Source organism: Eleutherodactylus coqui, chromosome 13 (assembly GCF_035609145.1).
Source record: "Eleutherodactylus coqui strain aEleCoq1 chromosome 13, aEleCoq1.hap1, whole genome shotgun sequence".
Classification (NCBI taxonomy): domain Eukaryota; kingdom Metazoa; phylum Chordata; class Amphibia; order Anura; family Eleutherodactylidae; genus Eleutherodactylus; species Eleutherodactylus coqui.
In genome coordinates, this window is record NC_089849.1 from 24,869,996 (window position 1) to 24,879,905 (window position 9,910).

Below are 9,910 nucleotides of genomic sequence, written 5' to 3' on the forward strand. Positions count from 1 at the left end.
CAGCACAGATCACCTGACTAGAACTGGCCAATCTCAGAGCAGGTCTAGTGCAATGTAAAGACGGCAGTAGCCAGTTTGGCCATCTAAAAACTGCACCTGGTGTGAACCGGAGAGACCTCAGAGAATCCGCATCTACAAGTAATCCGGACCCAAAACATTACTGTGTCCTGAAAGCAGAGGGTCGCTTTAAAAATAGTCGCTAGTTGATTCCCTATTGTGTGGTGTAAACAGGCAGTCGTTTTTTCCAAGTACTAGCCAACTCCTCAGCAGGAAGCTGTGCGCTTCGGAGGCCGAACACACTTACAGTCTGTGTATAAGTACACAGTTGTTTGTACACAAAGGGTCTTTTTAGACTAGCCGATTCTCGTTATAATGAGCTAGTGGTGACGGCATTCGCTCGCCCGCCCTCATGCAGCCTGTTTAGACCGGCAGATACATCATTGGCTCGTTCAACAGAAAATTATTCAGTCCCTGTATTAGCAAATAAGGGACTGAGCGATAAGTGAACGAGCCGACCGTGATTTATACGCCTTCATAAAATGGACAAGCGAAAAGCAAACGATTATTGTTCAAAAGCAGCTGCAGCGACTTCTCAGATGAGCGTTGGCTCATGTGAACACATTGCTGCCGGTCCGACATCGGCGCTGCCCATTCTGGGTCTTGTTTTTACAGCATGCACAGCGAGATAAAAAGAACAAGGGGGAGGGGAAAGGTGTCAGATTGGGGATGAGGGGGGTTACGGAGTGTCCAAAAAAAAAAAAGAAGGAAAAACACCCTTTGCAGTGAGGCTGCTCACACCAGACGCTTTTTACTGCACTCCACCCAAAACACCACGCTAATCGCGGTCCATGCTCCAATTGATTTCAATGGGGCCTCACAGAACTGTGTTTGAACGCTGTGACTTTCGAGCGCCGTCTGTTCAATTTTTCTGTTTCCCCCTTTTTTTTTCTTAAAACACATCTCGTCACAATATCAAACCCCGTGACATGCGATAAAAAACACCACTCGAAATCATGGTAAAATGCTGTGGATTTGAGCGGCGTTTACCGGAATGCGTATGTGAGAGCGGCCTGAAGGTTAGAGAATGGAATAGTTTGCACGTTTATGAATGCGGCAATACCAATTATGGCTCTTTTTTTTTTTTTATATACCGGAGAAAGGGAGAGATTTCTAAGACTTAATATCTTTTATACATACAGCCTGTACAATACACTGCAATACCTCTGTACTGCAGTATAATTTTACCGACAAACTATTAAGCCTTACCATAGGCAGCACTTAGTAGGCCGGAATTCATGGCAGACATGGGAGCCTTCGATTGATCCCAGGAGGTCATGGTAGCCCACGATCACGTGGTAGGTGGAGCTGACAGGACACCGGAGAAGCACCTCCCCTCTGCCTAAACGCTGGGGTCAGTACTGATCACAGCATCTAAGCAGTTGAACAGCCGTGACCTAAACTACCTCTGATCGCAGCCAACTGCTGCTGACTGCCGTACACGGAGGGGGCTCCATTCCTGTACCCACCCTCCCCGTGCCACTGAGATCGTACATTTACTTTACAGCTCGCTAAGGGGTTACAATGGGATTTACATGAAAACATACAATATATGAATATACGTCAGGGATGTAAATTGGGATGAGTCACGGTAGATTAGCAGAACCCGTCCGGCCGGCGTCATTACTGTATAATTGTCTGCAGCTGCGGTACAGGCGGGCCAGCGCTCCGCCGGGTTTGGAACGTGTTGCAGCAGAACAATATGCCAAAAAAAGTGTTTTCTTGGGACAGGTGAGGGGTCCGGCTGATGGGACCCCACCGATGTGGAGGAGAAGTCACCGGCACCGTTAGGCTAGAAGTGCCAAAGTCAGACATGGATCCAGCAGGACGGGGGGAAGGGGGGGGGAGTATATGGCCATGTTCTCTTTTGCGTTGAAGCCTCTGTGGTAGATCCATGCCAAACCCCTCGAAAAAAAAACCCATCATGCCGAGCCATTTTGTCCTGTGAAATGCTGGACTGCAAGACAGAAACCCAGCAGACCTCGTTACACTCAACGGGGTCCAACGGGCGCCATTCTTGTCTGCAATGTCCCAGGATGGAGCGGAACGATAGAAGCAGCGGCACAGATGTGAGCATCCATGTCCTTTCTTCAGGCTGCCCACTCCTTGCAGACTTACTTCTTGCTCAAGATACGGCACAAAAAGCGTGTGAGACATCGGCCTTCGGGATATTGTCACACGGGCGTTAGAGGTTGTGCCGCGGCAAAATCACGTATTTTTTCCTCCCATGACTTTTGCTTGCAAAATCATTGCTGCTCGTGTTTTTAGTTGCGCAATTTTTTGTGAAAGTCAATAGGACTTTTAAACATTAAAAATCGTACAGCAACGTGTTGCGATAAAAAGCAGACGCCATCGGGAAACATGGGATATATTAGGGGGGGGGGGGGGAATAAATTATAAGTCACACGTCACAGAAAGATACAGCGGGACGCGATTTTTTGTTCCAACATCGCAGATGGGAAGGAGACGCGGAGAGGTTTCATACTCTGCTCTTTCTGGCATCCCCCTCGGGCCGCCCTCACAGGTTTTTTCGTACATCGTTTAGCGCTGCGCTGAATTCTGTACAACACTTCTATTCATTCCAATGGGGCGGCTCACACAGGGCTGAAGACGCTGCGCTTTGACAGGGTTGCAGGTTCTATCTTTGGCTGTTTTCAGCCCTGCATCGCCCACTGACATGAATGGGCAGCGGTTTCAGCTCTGCCGAAAACATGGCAAAACTTGGTACCGCTAAACGCGCTAGCTACACTGCCTGAGTACAAAAAAAAAAAAATCAATACTCACCTTGCAGGCAATGTCGCTGTCCCCAGCGGCGCTCTGGGGACTTTCTTTTGGGGACGGGGATTCAAAATCCCCGCCTCCAACGAGAGATTGCTCTGATTGGCTGAGTGCCAGCCCACTCAGCCAATCACAGCTAGCACTGGATGCGTCCAATCTCGGCCATTCATTCATTGAATGGCTGTAATTCGACGCATCCAGTGCTGGCTCTGATTGGCTCAGGCAGCTGTCACTCAACGGCGCTTAGCTAATCAGAGCAATCAGACGGCTTCACAAGGTCCCGACAGCGGCGCCGGGGACAGCGACTTCACCAGCGAGGCGAGTATCTTTTATCAGCAGACTTGGCTGCGCTTTCAGCTGTACTGCAAACGCAGCCAAGACGCTGGCATAACGCATGCCAGCGCTGCAGAGACCGGGCGAAGTCTGCAGTAAATGCAGTGTTGAAAAACGCTGCGTTTCTGCAAGCGCCCGTGCGATTTCTGCGTTGCCATGAATCCCAGCCCGCTATCGCCTGCGCCCGTGTGCCGTTGCCCTCAGGCCCCCTTACACGGAGTATCGCTGCAGATTCTGTGGCCACATCCACATAACTTTATCATTCAGTTGGAGGAGCGGACGTTCCGCGCCGTAGTTCGCGCCGCACGGATTTTTACCGATTGTAGATGCCTAAATGCCTGTTGCAGAAAAAGTAGTTGACAGATCGATACTTGGCGCGGTTTCCTTGTGGAAACCATGTTGGGCTGGCACATTGACTGTGGTCTAAACTGTGGCAGATCCCCCCCGATGGCTCGGCCGCCGGCGTGGACTAAACACCCAGATCCACATCAGGAAGACCGGACGAGGCGAAATCCATGCCGAAAACACACAGCACACACTAACAGGCTACGGAATTAAAAGTCGCACAGCAAGTCAATTTAAAGCGCCCCTCCGGCTGCGGAGAAACAAAGATGGCCGCATTAGTATGCGCTGTCGGTCTAGAGACGCTACATGCTGTTCTGATTGGCCGGCGCTGCTCACATGGGTGGCACTGGGTAATCAAAGCAGGTGAAGTGTCTCCAACTAACGATGCATACTAATTACACGCGGTGCAGAAAAGCGGTTTGTCCCAGGTCTCTCTAAAGTGGACAGTGACCATGGACGGGCAACTTCCACCAGGAGCCAAGGTGCCCGCTCATATAATATGCCATCTATGGCGGAAGCCAACAAGTCCGTGCCACGCATGGGCAGATTTCAGATCTAGGGGACGATTATCCGCATTGAGTCCACAGCGGGGAACAAGCGGCGGCTCTGCAGGCGAACAGCGAGGGAGGAAAAACCAATCCCATCCCTTTAGCTTATGGGGGTCTTAAGGTGACCTTAAAGGGAACCCGTCACATCGTACGAGCACCATGAACCAAAGCCCCCCTTACACGGGCCGAGACCCTCACCATTCCCATTCACCTGAGGGAATGAGCTGGTGACGTCAGCCACTTGTCCAGACCGCACGATTCTCGCACCCTGGTATCTATTGGAGTGCGGAGACGGGTGTGATGGCCGCAGCCTTCCAGGGCGGACAGTGGGGGGGGGGGGGGGGAGACTTTTCTTGAAGGTCCGAATGAAAACTGTAAAGCGGACGTTTTTTTTTTTTGAAGCTGCAGAAATTTGTCCGAATTATTGTAACCACTTTACAGGTCAAAGAAGGGGGGGGGGGGTTAGGGGGGTCACCAGCCCCCCCACGGCCGCCCGTCTGTCGCTAGTCATCTTAAGGGCGTGTTCTCACCTGATTTGCTGCGGATTTCGGTGCAGATCTGCAGCAGGTTTTGCCCCCTTAAATTGAATTCCATTGCACCAAATGGGCGCGGGGTGGCACAGCCGCGGCGCCCTCCCGAGGTTGGTAATACGGAGTGAGCAGTCTGCTGGTCTCGGTGGGTCGGTCACATATGTGAATTTTTCATGTGATTTTTGTTCACACTACAGCGGGCACAGAAGTGAGCGGGAAACAGGAATACCAGGTGAGCGGGCAGACCGGCACATACCAGCAGCGGGCCCCTCTACGTATTGTGCTGCGTGTATATACACCGTGCATCTATCCGCCAGTCGTGCACAGCAGCCGGACCCCCCGCGTCCGCCAGTCGTGCACAGCAGCCGGACCCCCCCGCGTCCGCCAGTCGTGCACAGCAGCCGGACCCCCCCGCGTCCGCCAGTCGTGCACAGCAGCCGGACCCCCCCGCGTCCGCCAGTCGTGCACAGCAGCCGGACCCCCCCGCGTCCGCCAGTCGTGCACAGCAGCCGGACCCCCCCGCGTCCGCCAGTCGTGCACAGCAGCCGGACCCCCCCGCGTCCGCCAGTCGTGCACAGCAGCCGGACCCCCCCGCGTCCGCCAGTCGTGCACAGCAGCCGGACCCCCCCGCGTCCGCCAGTCGTGCACAGCAGCCGGACCCCCCCGCGTCCGCCAGTCGTGCACAGCAGCCGGACCCCCCCGCGTCCGCCAGTCGTGCACAGCAGCCGGACCCCCCAGCGTCCGCCAGTCGTGCACAGCAGCCGGACCCCCCCGCGTCCGCCAGTCGTGCACAGCAGCCGGACCCCCCCGCGTCCGCCAGTCGTGCACAGCAGCCGGACCCCCCCGCGTCCGCCAGTCGTGCACAGCAGCCGGACCCCCCCGCGTCCGCCAGTCGTGCACAGCAGCCGGACCCCCCCGCGTCCGCCAGTCGTGCACAGCAGCCGGACCCCCCCGCGTCCGCCAGTCGTGCACAGCAGCCGGACCCCCCTGTCCGCCAGTCGTGCACAGCAGCCGGACCCCCCTGTCCGCCAGTCGTGCACAGCAGCCGGACCCCCCTGTCCGCCAGTCGTGCACAGCAGCCGGACCCCCCTGTCCGCCAGTCGTGCACAGCAGCCGGACCCCCCTGTCCGCCAGTCGTGCACAGCAGCCGTACCCCCCTGTCCGCCAGTCGTGCACAGCAGCCGTACCCCCCTGTCCGCCAGTCGTGCACAGCAGCCGTACCCCCCTGTCCGCCAGTCGTGCACAGCAGCCGTACCCCCCTGTCCGCCAGTCGTGCACAGCAGCCGTACCCCCCTGTCCGCCAGTCGTGCACAGCAGCCGTACCCCCCTGTCCGCCAGTCGTGTACAGCAGCCGTACCCCCCTGTCCGCCAGTCGTGTACAGCAGCCGTACCCCCCTGTCCGCCAGTCGTGTACAGCAGCCGTACCCCCCTGTCCGCCAGTCGTGTACAGCAGCCGTACCCCCTGTCCGCCAGTCGTGTACAGCAGCCGTACCCCCCTGTCCGCCAGTCGTGTACAGCAGCCGTACCCCCCTGTCCGCCAGTCGTGTACAGCAGCCGTACCCCCCTGTCCGCCAGACGTGTACAGCAGCCGTACCCCCCTGTCCGCCAGACGTGTACAGCAGCCGTACCCCCCTGTCCGCCAGTCGTGTACAGCAGCCGTACCCCCTGTCCGCCAGTCGTGTACAGCAGCCGTACCCCCTGTCCGCCAGTCGTGTACAGCAGCCGTACCCCCCTGTCCGCCAGTCGTGTACAGCAGCCGTACCCCCCTGTCCGCCAGTCGTGTACAGCAGCCGTACCCCCCTGTCCGCCAGTCGTGTACAGCAGCCGTACCCCCCTGTCCGCCAGTCGTGTACAGCAGCCGTACCCCCCTGTCCGCCAGTCGTGTACAGCAGCCGTACCCCCCTGTCCGCCAGTCGTGTACAGCAGCCGTACCCCCCTGTCCGCCAGTCGTGTACAGCAGCCGTACCCCCCTGTCCGCCAGTCGTGTACAGCAGCCGTACCCCCCTGTCCGCCAGTCGTGTACAGCAGCCGTACCCCCCTGTCCGCCAGTTGTGTACAGCAGCCGTACCCCCCTGTCCGCCAGTCGTGTACAGCAGCCGTACCCCCCTGTCCGCCAGTCGTGTACAGCAGCCGTACCCCCCTGTCCGCCAGTCGTGTACAGCAGCCGTACCCCCCTGTCCGCCAGTCGTGTACAGCAGCCGTACCCCCCTGTCCGCCAGTCGTGTACAGCAGCCGTACCCCCCTGTCCGCCAGTCGTGTACAGCAGCCGTACCCCCCTGTCCGCCAGTCGTGTACAGCAGCCGTACCCCCCTGTCCGCCAGTCGTGTACAGCAGCCGTACCCCCCTGTCCGCCAGTCGTGTACAGCAGCCGTACCCCCCTGTCCGCCAGTCGTGTACAGCAGCCGTACCCCCCTGTCCGCCAGTCATGTACAGCAGCCGTACCCCCCTGTCCGCCAGTCATGTACAGCAGCCGTACCCCCCTGTCCGCCAGTCATGTACAGCAGCCGTACCCCCCTGTCCGCCAGTCATGTACAGCAGCCGTACCCCCCTGTCCGCCAGTCATGTACAGCAGCCGTACCCCCCTGTCCACCAGTCATGTACAGCAGCCGTACCCCCCTGTCCACCAGTCATGTATAGCAGCCATACCCCCTAGTATATCCTCATTCCCGCCGGCTGCCCCCTCCGACCCTCTCCCAGCAGCTGGTCATTCCCCCGTCCTCCTCTCCCACACGTTCCGGCTCTCCCCTCGCTGACAGCTCCCCGTCCCCGGCTTCCTCCCATCACTAGGCCTGAAGCCTGGCCCTGTAGTGCTCGGAGGCGCCGGGCCGCCAATTACCTGGACGGGTTCCTGCAGCACCGTCATCCTCCGGCCTCCCGCGTTCTCTCCCGCTGTCGGGACCTCTCTCCCTGTCGGCGACTCTCAGGACGTCACACGGGCGGCTCCGGCTCATTTAAACTCACAGCGACCGTTACCGGGGAGGCCGCCGGAGATAGCCGAGTACAACCGAAAGCTGCCGGCCGCGGCCGAGATGGGACGGAAATTGCCGACTAGTGACGGAGATGGACGAAGCTCTGTGTCAGTGACCGGAGAGCGCCGAGTGGGGCCGGAAGCTGCCGAAATGTACTGCTGGAAATCACGTGACACTGCCATCTAGCGGGCATAAGTATATAGCACCGGAGCTGAACACAGCGGAGTTATTAGGGATGTAGATGGGGTAGTTGGGGGTGTTACAGAGTGGTGCTGGTGGGGAGCTCCTTCTTAGGGGCTCCAGGCAATCACTACTATATAAAAGCTAGGTTACTACAGAATATCATGTTATAGAGAGCATTGATGGGCTGCACCCTCCGCTATCCCGTCTAACTACAGTTGGGGCCAAAAGTTATGAGACTCACGCAGGACGTTATTTTGCAGTGTTTCGAACATGGCATTTATAACGCTGTGATTTTCATACGCTGTCCGCTCTATTTTAGGCCGTTCTCACACACGCACTTTTTACCGCAATTACTAATAATTACTAGTAATCTTTGTATAATGCTGTCATTAATTTCCATGGGGCCTCGCAGACCTGCCGTAGAATGCAGCATTTTCGTATACTGTGATTTTCAAGCGCTGTCTGCTCTATTATGCCGCGTTTTCACGATTTTTTAATGCAGTAACCTGCGTTTGAAAATGGCGGTAAAATCGCTGCATTTTGCCAACGCTGTGTGCCCTTAGTGCGTTTCAGCAATTTTTAACGCATCTCATACAATACACCCAATACACCCATTGCAATGATGAGGTGTATTAAAAAACGTCGTGTGATTGTGGTTTTCACAAAAATTTGCTATTTTCAGATCTTTTAGGCCCAATGTCCACGGCCCGCACAGATTCTGAGTGTGGAATCCCGCACAGAATCCGCCCGTGCCCGCGGCCATAGGACATTTTCTTACCTCTCCGGATCCAGTGCGAGTCTCCTCCATCGTGGCCGGATCTTCTTTCTTCTGCATGGCGGAAGCGTCCGGGCGTGCCGACCGATGTGCCTGGTGCATGCGCAGTGCATTTATCCTTCCAATCTCCTGCTTTCCCGCAGATCCGCGGCACGTCCATTGACCGCTGTGGCTGTGCCTGGGATCGGACGGCTTCCAGTGGCTTTAATGGAAGCCATCCATGCGGGAATCCGCAGAAAATGGAGCATGCTACGACTTGCACGCCGGGAAAATAGTGACATCCGCATGCTTTTAATTCTTTTGCGGAAGCTAATGCATCCCTATGGGCAGCTTGATTTGCGGATCTTCCGCATTGGTGCCACAAATCAAATCCGCCCGTGGACATTGGGCCTTAGTCGGATGTTTCCATGGTTACTAAAGAACAGTTATAAGTATTTAAACTATTATTGACAAATACATCATCTTTAGGCCTCATGCCCACGGCCATGGCGGACTCCGCTAGCGGAATATCGCAGTGGAGTCCGAAACGACACCCCCCAAACCCCTTATACTCACCTCCCGGATTAACTGCACTGTTCCCGTCCCTCGAGTTGGTGTGCATGTGCAGTACACCGTGTGACGCGCCGGCAGTGCGGGATCACGTGGACGGCGGTGGGCGGGGACGCGTTTTCACACGATACTTCCGCTATGCTACAGCGGAAGTATAGCATGATGGCCGGCTTCGATTGACTACAATGGAAGCCGGCCGCACGTATTCACGCGGCAATTAGAGCATGCCGCGGTTTGTTTCATGCTGCGGAATTCCGCGGTGGACATTGAGCTATTAGGTTCAATAGAATCTAATAGCTCTGGGGTAACGGCGCGGATTTCCGCCGCGTGAAACGCAGCAAAAATCCGGCTGCGGGCATTAGCCTTTAGGCAAAAACTCAATATTTAGACCGGGCTCAAGCGGGCGGACCGGATTCTGCATGCGGGAGGCCTGCAGCGGATTCTGGCTGTGAGCCCAACTGGTCACCCTGCGTACCTGTTTTTTCTGTAATGTGGATGACCGCAGACGCTCGCCGTTGGTCATGCGCAGTACAAATATGCATTGTTAATTGTGTATGGGCTGCGGCTCGGACAGCGCTCATCGACATGCTGCCAGAATACGCAATTTGTATCCACGAGCGTGAATGAAAAAGTGAAAATACATGCTTTTCAATGCCTGCATTTTGCCGCGGATCCTCCACATGGACGTTGATCGCAGCGTCCGCAATTGGAATCCACCCTTTGAGCCCGGCCGTATAAGCATAAGGGCTTGTTCACACAGGTATAAGCGCATGCTCCTGGGTGTTTCGGAGAAGACGCTCTTGGAGGATGCCTACACATGGCGCTCCGGGCACCCCTGGCTAA

General features: G+C 56.4%; 1 protein-coding gene across 1 annotated transcript in view; it reads right to left on the reverse strand.

Annotated features, from left to right (window-relative positions):
- The window catches only part of CDC27 (cell division cycle 27), a 41,399-nt gene extending 33,782 nt beyond the window's left edge, over nt 1-7,617 (reverse strand). Inside the window, exon 1 of the mRNA XM_066587730.1 lies at nt 7,428-7,617. Within this exon, the coding sequence (XP_066443827.1) occupies nt 7,428-7,454 (27 nt within the window). The 5' untranslated portion in view covers nt 7,455-7,617. The remainder of the gene's footprint in view (nt 1-7,427) is intronic.
- Nucleotides 7,618-9,910: the final 2,293 nt, after the last annotated feature.